General features: G+C 38.3%; 1 protein-coding gene and 1 long non-coding RNA gene across 3 annotated transcripts in view; one reads left to right on the top strand and one right to left on the bottom strand.

Annotated features, from left to right (window-relative positions):
* ESR1 (estrogen receptor 1) overlaps nucleotides 1-16,083 on the bottom strand; it is a 162,751-nt gene that overhangs the window by 109,612 nt on the left and 37,056 nt on the right. For both annotated transcript variants that reach the window (XM_030022700.2, XM_030022701.1), the window contains one exon: nucleotides 10,653-11,157. In XM_030022700.2, the coding sequence (XP_029878560.1) occupies nucleotides 10,653-11,080 (428 nt within the window). In that variant the 5' untranslated portion in view covers nucleotides 11,081-11,157. The remainder of the gene's footprint in view (nucleotides 1-10,652; nucleotides 11,158-16,083) is intronic.
* Nucleotides 12,895-15,141, top strand: LOC115344771. The gene is made up of 2 exons (XR_003924651.1): nucleotides 12,895-13,100; nucleotides 15,042-15,141. It is a non-coding gene; the product is annotated as an uncharacterized LOC115344771 (long non-coding RNA).

The raw sequence follows: 16,083 nt of genomic DNA, 5'->3' as shown, positions 1-16,083 counted from the left end.
TGGTCCACCCCAAACTCTTCCAGGTCCTTATACAATATCTAATTTCTCCTACTAGAGCACTCCCTCTTTTCTTCATCCATGTTGTTGCCAGTTCACAACAGCCTGCCACAGCACCTCACCAGAGATTCAAAGTTTCTGTCTTACCAGATCCACCAGATTTCTTCACTGGCCCCATTGTGTTCTTTGACGAGACCACCTTTATTTACTCCTCATCCCATCTTCCCATCCTGCAAGCTTAGGTTTTTACTGCATTTTGCTGCTGTGACTTTTGCCAAACTCTTTAGAACTAACACAGACGAAGCAGGACAGTGAAAGCAGAAGAGAGACCATTTTTCTCATTCCCAATGTAGGGAGATATGGGCTGTACAGATGAACTATAATGTAGGTGTAAAATGGCTGGACTGCTAGTCTCAGCGGTTTATTATCAGCAGTTCAAATTTGGCCAGGTACTAGTAGCATTCCTGTTCAATCAATACTGAGGTGAATATTTCATTAACAACAGGGATGAAGGGAGAAATTAAATTACAACCCTAGCAAGTTAATGACTGATACCAAACTGAAGGGGAGGGGGGAAGCAGAGCTGTGGATATGCTGCAAAGCAAAGCTGCCAATCAGAAGGACCTCAACAGGCTGGAGAAATGGCCCAACAGGAATCTCATGTAAGTTCAGCACTGGAAACTGCAGAGCCATGCACCTGGGATGGAATCATCCCCTGCAGAAAATACAGAAGGGGCTGGAAAGCAGCTCTGCAGAGAATGACCTGTGGGTGCTGGTGCACAAGTTGAACAGGAGTCAGCAGTGTGCCCTGGCAGCAAGGAAAGCCAAACACCTCCTGGGCTGTACTAATATAAACATAGACAAGAGACTGAGAGCAGAGCTTGTTCCCCTTTTCTTGGCACTTGCAAGACTGCTTCCAGTTCAGGGCTTCCAAGCTGAAGACAGTCTTTGACAAACCTGAGCAAGTCCAGTGGACAGCCACCAAGATGAGGAGGGGGCTGGAACAAATGACATATGAGAAGATGCTGAGAGAACTGAATTTGGTTGGTCTTCTGAAGAGAAGGCTAAGGCAGGATTTTCTTGTCTTCAACTATATAATGGAAGACTTCAAAGGAGACAGAACCAGACTCTTCTTGGAGGCACACAGTGAAAGGACAAGAGACACCTGACACAACTTTGGGCAAAGCATATTGTGATTGTACATTAAGAAAAAGTTTTTCACAGCAAGAGTGGCTCGGCACTGTAACGGATTGTCCTGTGTGGACGTGGAGTCTCCGTTCCCGGGTATCTACAAAACTCAGCTGGATAAGGGCCTGAGTAGCTTGATCTAACTTTGAAGTTAGCCTTGCTTTGAGCAGGGTGTTGACCAGATAATCTCCAGAGGCCCCTTCAAACTTACATTACTCTGTGATTCTCATCTCCTAGTAACTCACCTCAGCCCACAGTAGTAATTGCAGAGAAAGTCCTGTTCGCAAGCCGGGCAGCTGCACAATGAAGTAACCTCGCACATTTTGTCAGAGAAGGAGGCTTTTGCAATCAAGTCAATATATAATCACTGAGAGAGGATGGAGCATGCATGACACATTAAATTTCATATAATTTAGCTATCAAATGCAAAAAAAATCCCACTGTGAATAGTGAGGTGCTTCAAGAGTTTGTAGTTTAAATTTGAGTAGGTTTTCTGGGGAAAAATCAAACAAAAATAACCCTGATTAGACAGCATCCCCACACTACCAAATATCAGAGCTATATCTATAATACAAAGGTGTCTAGGCTGTCCAATGAAAAAGGGGAGGGCAGGTGCATGAGTATAGCAAAATTTTCTTTTCCCTTCATGATGCTTAGAAAGTTGAGCCCTTTTTTGTCAAAATGTTAGGAAAAAAAAAAATTTACCTGAGACAACCATCTAACACTGAAAATATGAGCCAAAGCTGGACAACATAAGTAACCAAAAAAGAGAGGAACCTAGGCAGACTTAATAATAAGCAGTGTTACTAGAACTGCGTAAATAAAGTGGCGTTTTGCTCCTGGGTGTTTAAAAATTTCTCTGCAGAATCAAATTTATTTCAACTTTGGTTGTGGTTTTTTATTGCTTGGATCAAGAAGATATGCCTGGCAGATTCTTAATACATGCCTCTTACAATTGTACTGGTTCTGATACTGTTGCCATTAAAACTTTCAGCTATGTTTTTTTATATGGGTTTCTATCTCACTACCTTTCTCCATGAACCTAATTAGAATGCTCTCAGATATTTAATATTCAGCTGAACCACCATTTCCAGGATTTGCCAGCTTTATCTCTTATTGATACCCCTGTAGATGAAAATTAGGATTACGTTTCTCATAGCATGGCAAGACAAAGCTATAAATACTTTTCAACCCATACGTTCTAAATAATCCAAAATCCAAAATCCTGTTGCAAGGTAATGAATGTGCTACAGCAGCTCATATATTGGCAACATACACCTTTTTCTTTGCTTGTGTTTATCAATTTGTCTGAGGGAGCGGTATCATTTTACTGCAAAATGGAAGCAAACAGACAAAGCTGTTCTTTGACATATTAGCTCCCCAAAGATACCTAGATTTGGTGCACACTCTCAACCATAGTATTCTTTGCCACCACTATGGTTTCCTGGATACAAGGATTCTGTGATGTGTAATTTGAAACAGGGATCTTACTGTCAAGTTCAAGTTGTAACTAATAACCAAAGTAGGGAACACTTATTTGTATTAACTTTCTTTAGACACCAGCTGATACAAGTTACAGAATAATCACTAGATACTGTTTGATCAAGATAGCTCAGCAAAAAAAAATATTTTAAGAATGCTTACTAGCTTTATAAACCAAAAACACAGATGACAAGGTATTATGTGACATTTTAGTTTTGCCAAAGATCAGATTTTACAGTACTTGTTTTCAATAGTAAAATTAAATGACAATTTTTAGACTTAGCACCTTCTAAGCTTCCATCTGTTTACAGATCAACTTGAAGAAGAAAAAAAAGTAAGTTTCTAAAGACTGGACTATTTTTCATGGATTTATGAGTTAATAGATCTTGTCTCACAAACCTGAATTACATTTAAAGTGAAAAAAAAAAAAAAAAAAAACTAAACCAAAAAGGGAAATAGAAAGAAAGCAGTAGGCAGTATATATTCCAATTTTAACAGGACTTTATGTAAAAACTGCAGTGGGGGCTATCTGGAAAGCATATTATGAGTTTCCCAGTCCTGTGATTTAAGATTTGGAGTCTAAATTTTATGCTGTGTCTTCTTCTGCAGCTGCTGCTTTCCGCACAGCCTCTTCCTAACTATTTTTATCTAGCATGAGCTGAGACTTTTCCTGTGTTGCAGCAAATTTCTCTTCCCATTTCTTCCTAGCTTTGACACCCCCTTTGTAGCATCCTAGAAAGTTTTCCATAGTCATGTCTTAGCAGCACAAATCAGTACTGAAGTATGCTGCGGTCATCAAAGCAGTGTTTCTGCATGATAACAAAGAATAAAATAAGAGGGAGGGAAGACTGGAAGTAGCAATCGAATTGGACATTTGCACCACAGATTGATGAGACACTGAAAAAAATCTTCAAAGGAGAAATACAGCTTTTCCCTAGAAAATCAATTAAAAGCAGTTTCATTATTTGAATATGATGATCAAGATGGATAAATACACTACTTACTCACATAGCTTACAAATGGGAAGTGAAATGCATGGGCATTAAATGCAGCCCAATGCTACCTAGATGCTCACTGGTGTGTCATCCTCAAAGGGAGAAGAAGGCTGTCCCCTGTAGCATCCAACAGTTACTCTGCACAGATGTTGCTGCCTGGGTCCTGGGTAGGTAGGTTTCGAGAGCTGGCAGCGTTGTGAGAAGCAGCACGTGGAAACAGAATGCAACATATTCCAGCCATGTTGTCTGATATGAGATGGACTGCACTCTTGAACAGTCATTGTAGGCTGAAATTCCACCCACTAGACGTGGTTACATGCATGGCTGTTCACGATTAGTCACCAACTGCTTGTTTAAGAAGTCCTTTTAGTTACTTCTGACTTTCAACCTTTACTGTTATTTTTTACTTTTACTAATGGCTTCCATGCAGTGAGGAAAAGGAAGGCATCTTTTCTCATTTATAGAGATGCTGGCTGTTGTGTCATAAGTTACAACTGTCACTACAATTGTTGGAAAACCACTGCAATTGTTATGTACATCTATCAAATAGGATTTATGGTAAGGACGGTCATATTTAAGCTCTGTGTTTTCTGAGGACCATATTTCCTTTTTCTAGTAAAAGATTAAAATAAAATGCCCAGATCACTCCTGAATCCAATATTGTTATCAATATCTTGTCAAAGAAGAAAATTATCCTGCAGATTTGTGATCTTCTTGTCTCTAACAGGTATCACTCTGAGTATGTGCTAGGTTAAATACATCAAGCAGTATCTCACACGTTCATAGTCTTGCACCAGAAGAAGAAATATCTTGAGTCAGATGATGTAAGAACCCTCCCAGAAACTGGAATCTGAGCTCGGCAGAAAAGCAGAAATGCCTTGCCCAGTGACACATTGATCAGGGTTCCTAATGAGCTGTGGTAAATTATGACCTTCACTGGAAAGGCCACCCAAATACATAGGGATAGTGTACGACCTCAGATGTGACTTCCCTCTGTACAGCAAATTTTACAAACAGCACCTGTAATAAATGCAATGAAAGCAGCACTTTAAATGAGAATGTTGAAGAACAGCATCTCTGCTCTAATTTCAGTTCTGATGGCTGAATAGATAACAGAAAACTCCCTGCAGACAGACCAGGGAGCTCATGATTAGTTTCAGTGTTTCATTGTCAACAATATCAAATTACCAAACTTACCAAATCTCAATTTCTTAGAAGAACTGGATGCACTTCAGTTGCAGGACTCTTCTCCTCTGTGTTTGTTTGGAGCTATGCCTTAGCTCTGGTTGGCCTTTCTTGTTGGTTTAATAAAAAATGCTGGCATTTGATGTTCACTTTGCAATTGCTGAAGGAACTGGTGCCAGCAACTAATGCTTTCCCTATCAGAGCAGATACGGCCAGCAGTGTTTGTTGTTTCAATAGCCTCAGACCAAGAGGGATCAAGGCCAATGACACAGAGTCAATTCCCCGTCTTCCTCTCAAGGGACATATTTCAGTGTCTGGCTGAAGGGACGTTACAGATGGTGACCACTTTGACTCTTTAGAAACAGGAGACGTACAGGTGGGATTAATTTCACATAACTTTGGACATCACTGGGCATCCATCTTCATCCAGTAGATATCGGTACTAGAATGAGTCACTTGAGCCATCTTTTATATTATAGAAAGAGAAACTTGCACTTTTAAAGCCTAATGCACCTGGTCTGTTATAATCAGGTACCTTAGAAAGAGACGATGTGTGTGTTCACAGTGCCTCTTTCTCTCTGTGTCCCCACAGACTAAGGCGGCAGTCCATGTGAATGTTTGATGCTGTTGTCCCTGCCGCACGCCATTTGAGGTGTTCTAGGTGATGACCCTCGCGGACACTCACCTCCTACTCCAGAAAGGTATAGCTATACAGTAGGTCCTGTGTCATATCTGCTAGCTCCATCTGATCTTATGGGCTCTCAAACGGCACCAGATGCCTAAGGAGTGGAAAATTGAATAAAGACCCAGGTGTTTACCTTTAATCAGATGAACCCCATCCACATGAGCTGCCTGAACAACCATGGGTTTTAGCCACAAGTTGTAAATCCACATGTAAAGGACTTGGTATATGGACCACTTCCTGAGTCTGTGGTTTATGCAAAAAATACAGAAGTGAAGAAAGTTTTCTTCAGTAAGAAGAAAACTTTGAAAGGGAAGGTCAGAGAGAGCAGGTAAGATCCATCTCCATGCCTTGGCAGAAAGGAAGATAATGAGGAGGCATAACAGCTCCTTTACCCCTTTCCACCGCTTCTCAGCCTTATTCAGGGGCACAAGGAGGCACAGAACACATGTAGAGGCACCTCAACAATATGGGTTGGCAACTTTATGGTGCAAGCACACTTGCAGCAGGATCCACATCAGTACGTTCTCTAAGAAGAGCTGCAGAAACAGCAAAGTTGGTTTGTACAAGTCCCTCATAATTGTAATGTGTGAGTATCTCAGAACATTTAACACGTTTATCTTTACAACATTTCCATGAAATGGGATAACTCAATGCTTTCCTGTCTCTTTCATTATAGTCATCTATTGCTGTAAAATTGTCAGACATATCAGTACAAGCTCTGAAAACAGGAATGCTCTGAGTGTTCAAGAAACTGCCTGAACACTTGAACTGTTCAAGAGAGGACCCTGAGAACAGATTGATGCTTTAGAGAAAAATAAACAAAACAAAAAACAAAACACTACATTACATGGTACTCCATGTTCTGGAATACCTCATACTACATAAAAAAAAAGATAAATTGTCTTTGCATTTTGCATTCATTGTAACTTTCTTTTAATTTTAAAATTTGAAAAAATCCTTCCTGTTTAGAACTCAACATGAGCAGCTAGAAAGATTCATAATGAATCAGGCAAGGTAAAAAAACCAACACATATTAGGATAAGTAACTGTTTTCCAGACTGATGGATATATGAATTACAGCAGAAGAGGGATCAACCTACAGTTGTGATCTTTCTCAATTTTAGCAAGCATTAAAAATTAAAGCTGTGATCATATTGATTGGAACAGCAGGTTTAAAATTATTCAGAGTCAATTTCAGTATGATAATTGGGACTAAAGCTAAATAAATACTTTATTATATTAATCTAAACCTAGAGCCTGTGGTACTAGAAGACACTCACAAACTAGCCACCAAAAGTGAGGGAGCGATGAATGATTTTTCATCTAGTATTTCTGTTTGTACACTGATTTGCCCTGCCTCTGTCACTCACTACAGACTGCCAGACAACTCCCTCATCAGGTAGCTGGTAGGTGCAGTCCACTTTTACATGGTTTTTGGCCAAATTTGGAAGCAGCACCAAACACAGGCTACAGAGAGCCTGAAATACAGGCACGATTTTACTTCAGATCTGAGAAGTGCAGAGTCAGTGGGATGACACAGGAACATCACACACTGGCAGAACAAAAAGGATTCATCTTTGCTGTTGCTTGTAGGAATTTACTGAGGTAAATTAGCTACTGAAAGGCTTCTTGATGTTTCCCTGAATGAACAAAAACCTGCCAAGAAAAGACCAGAACTCAAATTCAGTAGTAAAGAACAAAAGAAATCTTTCAATTAATTTACTGTAATATCCATGACTACAAGATTTCCTGTAATAATAATCAACTACTAGTCAGCATTTAATAATTAAAAAAAAACCCTACTATAAAAATGATCGAGAAAATAAAATATAAGTGAGATTTGAAGAGAATTTAAAACATAACTGGTGCTATGTCTTCTTCCTTTTACTGGAAGATACAGACATTGTAAGATAAGGGAAAGGTATTTTAGTTTGGCTGCCTATAAAAACAGCCACACAGTCAGACGTAAAAGGGGTCAAGTTAAAGACAACACAATTTGAACTAATTAAGCCCCTTCTTTTTTCTCAAATTCTGATGTCCCATGATTTGGAGACTCCAGAAATGAGGAGATTGGTATGGTTTTTGTATTCTTTACAAAGTCATTATTTTCTTTATGTATCATTACGTTCTTCAGCGAGATATAGAAGCCTGTCATTATTTTGCAATAAGAGACAAAGCCTTTTGGAAAAGGAAACATTATCTGAAAGAAATAAAATGTAACTTCAGAATTAATACACATGTAGCTACACATGTCTATAGGCAGCATGATTTTGAATACTTATTAACAAAATCAAATGACATTAAAAGTTTTCCTTATCACATGCAGTAAGTTTTGAGTTTTGTGACTGAAGATTTTTAACATTTTATCCAAGTATTAACAAAATATAATTTCAGCTCCAACCTACAATGATTATCTATTGTCCTAGCCACTTGCATCACTGAATGTAGCATTTGCATCTCAAATCCAGAATAAAACAGGATGATGCAATGCAAATATTTCTGTCTTACATGCCAAACAGCACAATTCTGTCACACAGCAAGTTAAATGAGAATTGCAGAGGAGTCTTCTGGGTCTTAGGTTACATTACTTACTATAGAAGCAGGCAGCCATATCATAAACGGATCATGATCCTTTTTAAATTTTGTTAGGGCCTTTGGTTTGAGAATTTTTGCCTTTACCAATCCTGGTGATAGGTTGTTCCAGAAACTCACCATTTTGGTAGTTAGACATCTTCCAATCTCCAGCATCAATTTATTCATTGCCAGATTACACTGCCCCATACTCCCTTTTCTGCCCTAACCCAGTTGAAACCAATGAGATTAGCCAAATGAATAAAGCAAATTGGAAATTCATGCATTACAATATTTTTCAAAGAATTTGTTCTTAAACCCCATGATTAGATATATAAATATTTCCCAAACACTGAGCATCTATTCAAATTATTTTTAACGGCCTATTGGTGATTGGATTTGTGCCAAAACACAAGAATAAAGACCTAATATTTAATGTTGTGAGGATGATAACTTTGTAAATACAATCTTGCAAAAATGAAAAGGAAAAAAGGCAAAGATTTTATCAATTTAATTCCAACAGTACTATGCCTGTTAACAAAAGATAATCACAGCAAGCACTTTGATATACATTTCTTATTACCACATAAGATGCGCTTTACAGAATTATGGCTGGAAGGGGCCATTAAATCACTTGTATAACACCATAGGTAGATAAACCACCTTCATATCCAAGATCATAAATTCACCTAATTACTGCTGCATTAAGCCTCATCAACTGCATATGGCTAAAACACATCTTCAAGGGAGATGCCCATCCTTCATCACAAGTGTCAGGAAATGGGGAATCCAGCACTGGCCTTAAACATTTGCTCCAGTAGTTAAACTAATAAAGTACGTTAATTTTATTTTGAAGTGTCTCACCTCAATTCACTGTTTAAAAATAAAAGGACATTATTTCCATAGTTCAACTTATATTTCCAGGTGATTCTTGGTTTTGATTCCTCCTCAAGTAAAATACCCCGACTATAGTACATTTTCTGTCTGTGTATTTCAACTTCACAAACTCACTACTTCACTGTTTACATATCTGAGGTCACTTACACACTTTTCACCATAGGTTTGCATGGGACATTCGTGTAAAAAAAACCCTTTAATCTAATGCAAAGTGCAGTTTCACTCTCAAGTCACTAGTAATCATTCAAGATCTTTATGCTCTGACATGTATTCAGTCTCCCTAGAGGTATTGTATTTGGTTGCTCTAAAATGCATTTTCTTTGAACCAATTCAGTTAACAGATCACTGTATTGGACAGTCTGACATAACTGTTATCTACCATTTCACCAGTCTTAACTCCATCTGCTCCCCAAAACTAATAAATCGTTTGCAAAAAGTGAACTATCATCTGGGTTTTTTGACCAGATTCTGCTACCAGATTTAGTCGGCTGACTTAAACTGTCTTTAAGAGCATACGTTGCAGTTCACAGTAACGTGTTATATTGTGCAAGTAAGTCTGGCAGAGTCTGACCCTCAGCAGGGAAAAAACAACTTGCTTTTATTTTTTCAGAGGCATTCCATTTCTAGCAAACTCACCTGTATCTCTCCAATAAACAGATACAGACAGAGTTTAGGGAAGAAAAAATACACCTAACTCTTCACTTTGCTTCACTGAAGCCCAGTATAACAGGCTGATGCAAAATTATGCTATTAACATTGCACACACATTACCACTGTGGGTCTTGGTGTGTATGACTATATTTTCTTGGAAGCTACAGTTCTATCACTTTCTATCACTTACTTCAAATATTACATAAATGTTTTCACAACTGACAATAAATATTTAAACCAAGGAAAATTATTCCCTCCCCCCCGCCCCTTCAAAGATACTTTTATCTTTCTATTCCAGACAAAAACAATAACCCTTCTATTCAGGGACAAAAATACAAAAACCCCCAAAATCTTATCTTTTGAAATGCAACATGCCAGATTTATGGTTAATATATATCACCCTCCAATGAAAAATGCAGGTTAATATGTACACAGCTCTTAGGATAGCTGATGAAGGTGGTTACTGACTGAAATACTGTCACTGAGTCAACTTTAACAGTTTGATTAGGAAGGATATTGTGCTTCTGAATTACTTCCTATATAAGCCACTTCTCACACTGTAAAGGAAGCCAGAGGAGAAAAATACTCTTACTACCAGCTAAGAGCTGAACAAACAACCACTCACCTCCAGAAGTGTGACAGTGGAAGTCTTTTTAGTATACTTCAGACAGTAATTCTAATATATTACAACAGGGAGGTGGTTTGCCGTTCTTTAATCATGATTTCATGTTTTCCCAGGAAACATTTATGCTCATCATCCAGTTTGTTTCTCATTTATGTACAGTTTTCAAAATTTACAGCTTGCAGTCACAGTGGGCTGTGAATTACAGTTTTGTTTTATTCTACGGTATTCTTTTATAGTCTAGATACCGTGGATGATTCAATTAAACCACATGGTCCTTTACACAAAAAAGAAAAGATTAGGGCATACCTATTTCCACATTCTAATTTTCTCTGTTCGTCTGCTTAAAGAAGAAAGAAAAATTATCTGTAGCATTTACCTGTAGAAGGCCGGAGGAGCAGCTTCCCTCATCCCAAAGCTGCCCTGTTCATTCTCAAGGTAATAGGGTACCTGTTGGCTATGATGATGGATGAAGGGTGAGAGCTGAGGCGCTGTTTGCAAGAACACCACTGGGCTTGGTGGGACATTGTTCAATGAGTGAAATCCTGCCAGGCTGCTGGACCCAAAAGATTCAGAAGTAGGGGCATAACTGAGAGTAGTAGAGCTGTACACTGGAGCTGTAGTACCAAAATCGTAAGTGGCCCCTTCAGGGTAGTTAAAAACTCCTGTCTTGTTGCTCTCCACGTACATGTCGCTGAGCGATCTTTCCAGGGGAATCTTCAGCTGAGGTCTGCTCAGTGTCTCCAGTTCAGTGCCTTGAATCTGGTGCAGCAGGGTAACTCCAGAGGTTTTGGTGTGAAGAGTCATGGTCAGTGCTAATGGCAGTGAGCAAGGAACATATCTGCTTTTACTGTCAACAGCGAGATCGGCAGCTGGCAGTCCACCTAAAAAAAATACCACAACCTATTCTGAGGCTCAGCAGAAATCATTATAAAGCAGCACTACACAGGTATCCCTCTAATCTCGGCGAGGAGGAGGATACAAATAAATGCAGAGCAAGCACTGAAAACGCACATTCTCTCTCTCTCTCCCTCCCTCCCTCTCCCTCTCTCTAACTTTTAGGAACTCCTCATCTGCACTAATATGCATTACAAGGTGCTGGCTGTGAGCCAGGAGCTCTTGCCTTGTGCCGACGTTGGTTCAAACATCACTTCAGAAACAATTAGTTTTGGAGTTATACCAAATAATTGTCCCACTAAATGTTACTTCATTCTTACTAGTCGTTTAATTTTTCACTTCGGGGCAGCCAGCGCTCCACGGCAACTAACGGGAAAGAACGCTTAAATCCAACCAGGAAGAGTAGTCCAGTGGTCAGGCAGATTACTGCCTTTTATTTCCTCAGCAGGCTCCAATCTATCTGTGCTTATCTCTCCTCTTGTTTGATTCATTTTCATGTTTGCTAGAAATATGTAATGTGTACATTGTAATGACCCTGAGTAGGACTGTGCTGTAACTGAGACAGGGCAAAGCAGAATGTGCGTGTGCAAGCGTGTGCGCCTCTGTGTGTGTGTGTGTATGTGTGTGTGTGTAACAAGCCTCAGTCAATAAAACCAGCTAACAAATTTAACGCGTGTATGATATCTATGTAGAAGAAAAGATTTACAATATAGTTCCATCAGTAATAGAAACTTGAAGTTATTAGGGTGTAATGGTAACATTAAAAAGCAAGGAAAAGCTTTAGATTAGCCTAGAAATTTCTGTCTGCTTCTTTTTAGGCTGTAAAATGATGAAATAAAGCATCATTCAGACTTTGCCCAGGAAGATCCTAAAAGTTAGGAAAAAATTATTTGATTGCATGACACATGAATTGAATACAGGAAATTCTTTTTCCTACTCCTGCAAACAAAAGCTCAACAAACTTGAATTTTGAAATCAGACTAGAAAATCAAGTAATCTAAAATAATCAAATAGGATCAGCTTTAAAATAAACTGAAATGCCTCTCAAAGTTATATTTAGAAAAAAAAAAAAAAGGGAAGAGGGAGAACATAATGAAAAGGTGTGGCATGCATGCTTCATCTTGCAATCTCATTCCATATAATTTTAACTTTGCACAAACCAGTTCTCCTGAACTAGCTAAATGAAAACCTCCAGAAACTGTTTCAAGCTCTCTAGCTTTATTGCTGTGGTCTGTGGTTCAGTCAGTGAAATAGGCTAATGCCAACCTTAAACACATTAATATATGGGCTCCAGTTAGTATGCTTTGAATACTAGCAAAGTCTATGCTATACTTAAACAACTCCACAGTTATTCGGCATAACCTTCAAAAAACCCAAGAAACCAAAAAACTGAATATGCAGGTCACTAATAGCTTCAAGGAAAGTTTACTAAAACTGGGTTTATTTTAGTAATAATACTATGCTTTCAGAACTTCTACTAAAATAGCCAAAGTTATTTATATATGCAAGATTATTCCGAAGCAATATACATTTTTACCTCCACAGGCACACAGCTAAGACAGCAGCACGCACGTAAATATGTACTTGATAGATTTCCTCACCCACCCAGCCACCCTCCCTACCCTGTTCAAATTTCAGATTGTAGACTTTGATCAAAGAGATAAGCTTGTTTAAACAACACTGGACTAAACATGTTACCAGTTAAAAAAATAATAATCAGACGATCATACCCAGCAGTTCAGAAAGTCTTCGAAGAGTTATTCTGAAAATATGCCAGACAGTGTGAGACAAAAAAAAGAGTGTGTGCATGTTTGCATAGAGTGGGCAAATGTGCATCTGCAGAGAATCACAAAACAGCAAGCAAGCACAGCTCTCAGCAGCCAGTCTGCTGGACTACACAGACTGAAATGAATGGCAGTTACGATTTAAGGTCAGTCACTCTTATAGATTTCATTTCAAGCTTCGGCAATACATAGAAAAAGCATTATCTCATATTAAACTGCATAATCTGAGAATGAAAGTAAAGCTGCCTGCCATAAGAAATACCCACTTCTATACTGTTTTACAAAATGGACTTTAAATTTTTTATTTAAAGCATTATCCAACATGTATGCTATGTTAGAATTACTATATTGACATGCAATAATATGCTCCAGCATTATAGCTATGCAGAAGACAGAAGATATAAGCGTGCACACGGACAGTTGACTTCTGAGTACGTCCTGTGCAACCTCAGTGCTCCTTGCATGCAGTTTTTTAAAACGCATTTAATTATTTTGGGAGGGTTGTGTGTTTTCAGAGAGACAAATACTTAAAATTTCCACCATATGCAAACAGCATTAAAAGACACTGCCAGTGTGGAAAGTTACAGTCCTGTCCCCTAAAAGTGCTCAGCAATAGATAGCTGCAGTATCCGTGCAGCACACAGCCTGGTACACATCTCAGAAGAAAAAAAATGTGAGTGCCACCAACAAGATCTTAGGGGCTGGCTTGGAATCCCTGTGGTAGCATCCTGTAAGGTTTGGCTTACTTTTTCTGTGGAAGAAGAGCGAGAGAGCAAGAAAGGGCGAGGGTGAGGTGGGGGGGTTAGTCAAGCCAAATCCCATGAAGAAGTTGAAATTTTTATTTGTGTATACTGCAAAAAATCAGGTTTTGATTCTGCATATTATATATGGGATTTTTAGATATAAAAAAGCTATGAAATGCAACAGATTATCAGAGGGTGGTATTTTTCTTGTCCTGCATGGTGATGACTATCCTGCTTGCTCCAAATTAACACATGCTGCTAATTCACCCTGCTTTAGAGATGGCATTAGATGCATCTGCTTATGGGGCCACCCCCCAGAAAAACGAGAGCTAAGTTTCTAAAACCTGAACTCTGTGCTTAAAGGCCAGGACTTACTCCACCACCCAGTTTAATCACTCTGATCTATTAGATGTCACGTTTTACATGTTACGAGCACAATATGGAAATGTGTACAGAATATAATATTTGGTACTTTTTACTACCACTGGACATGAAGTTTATGCAAAAATTTGGTTTCACTAAATCCCACTTCATGTATGCTTTTAAAAATATGCAGATCTCATACAGAAAGGCTTGCCGCATTCACTGTGTATTTTTTTAAAAAATCACGTGTAGGTACGACAGAGAATTAAAAAAAACATGAATTGGCTGCAGCATCTTCATTTCCAGAGCTAGACAGAAGTGTTCAAAAAATAGTCAATGGTAAATCTACCTTTTCAGATTTAGTAATTTCTCCACTAATGTATATTCAACTGCAGCCAAGCTGCCCTATGTATTTCTCTCACCTAAATGAAGGCCCAAAACTGGTTTGGAGTTACCAAGCACACTCTACAGGAGAAAATCGTCTATCCCAGTCTTCCTCAGACACCCATAATAAATAGAGGGAAACTGGTTCTACAAAAATCTGAAGATTTGCTAAATTTATGTCAGATATAGATTGGGTTTTTGCTATATTTCTGAAGTTTGGGAATATACAAATAAAGTTAATGCTGGCTTTGATCCATCCAGATATATGCATACACGGTATGTATGCATATGTTAAAATAGGGAAGAAACAAGAAGGAAAGAGAATAGCAATTAAGGAATACTGAAGAAACAGGAGGGGACAGGCCACTGTGGCTAAGGAGCACTACGGACATGCTGGCAAGGAAGGTCAAAGCAGAAATTGCATCTCCATACACTGTGATTTTTAGTGAGACTGAGTCAAGAAATGAGTTTTTGAAAGAGTGAGGATTCAGACATGAGCTGGAAATAAGAAATGAATTGATTAAATGAATAGAAGTGACTGATGAAATCCTGTGTTCCCCTTTTTAAAATGTCAAACTTTCTATTTTCCTTTTCTAGATATGTCAGAGTTCCAGTACCCAACTCAGATTTTCCAGAGCGAGGAATTTACGCTAAATTACACTAATAAAATACCAAATGTAGTAACATTAAAACTAAATCACATATCTGTGGCTCTGTGATTAAATTAGCATCATTTACAGCTGAAGAATATTTAGATATGTTTCTAAAGGCAAATTCTGCTCATTTCAATTCATTGAACAGTTTGCTTCTAGTTTTTACATTTCTGTCTTTTTTCTCTTCTTCTTTTTCTTTGTTGCTGTTAACAAATGACTAGAGTGATCAGATTAAGCTAGCAGAGGCATGCATAGTGCAGTTTGGCTCAACTGGACCATCAGTCCAACACCCTTACCAGCTACAAACAGCAGGTTACTGAATCATATTCAGGATTCTTACCATAACAGACAACATGAACATATTTTCACTTCAAAACTGTAAAACAGCTAAAAACTAAAAACAAATATAGTAGTCTAACTTATATAAATAACCAAAAGAAGGTTTGGGGATTTCCAGTGCCATCAGTTAACTAGAAGTCCTGAAAGTCAGTCAGGGAATGGTAACAAAATACGTTCAGTTTATAGGGAGGAAAAAAAAAAAAGAAAAAGAAAAGGAGGAAGAAACGGCCTGAACAGATTCTTGATTCTGGACAAGATAAAATAACAGTTTGAGGGAAAAGGAGATGAAAGTAAAAACACTACACAAAGACTATTCAAATTATAGGAATCTTTAAAGATTGCAAAACTCTTAATCCTATCTTGGGCTTTTTCAGCACTAGTTTTAGTAAGTATTCCAACAAAAAATGGCAAACTTAGAACTTAGAACATATACTATAAATTTTCCATAAACCTGCTGACAGTGAGAGACCATAAACTTCATCACTTTGGTTACACAGCTATAAAGATAGGAGCTTTTTTTAGCTGCTGCAATTAAAGAAGAATCTATTGCACATAACAGGAGGAACATTATGTTTTTCCAAGATTCCACTGTAACATTACAGAGAAATTATGTTGTGTTTAGTCCAGTGAGGAAACTCCTCAAGATA

The sequence above is a fragment of the Aquila chrysaetos genome, chromosome 8 (genome assembly GCF_900496995.4).
Source record: "Aquila chrysaetos chrysaetos chromosome 8, bAquChr1.4, whole genome shotgun sequence".
Lineage (NCBI taxonomy): Eukaryota > Metazoa > Chordata > Aves > Accipitriformes > Accipitridae > Aquila > Aquila chrysaetos.
This window is presented reverse-complemented; position numbering and strand designations above follow the sequence as displayed.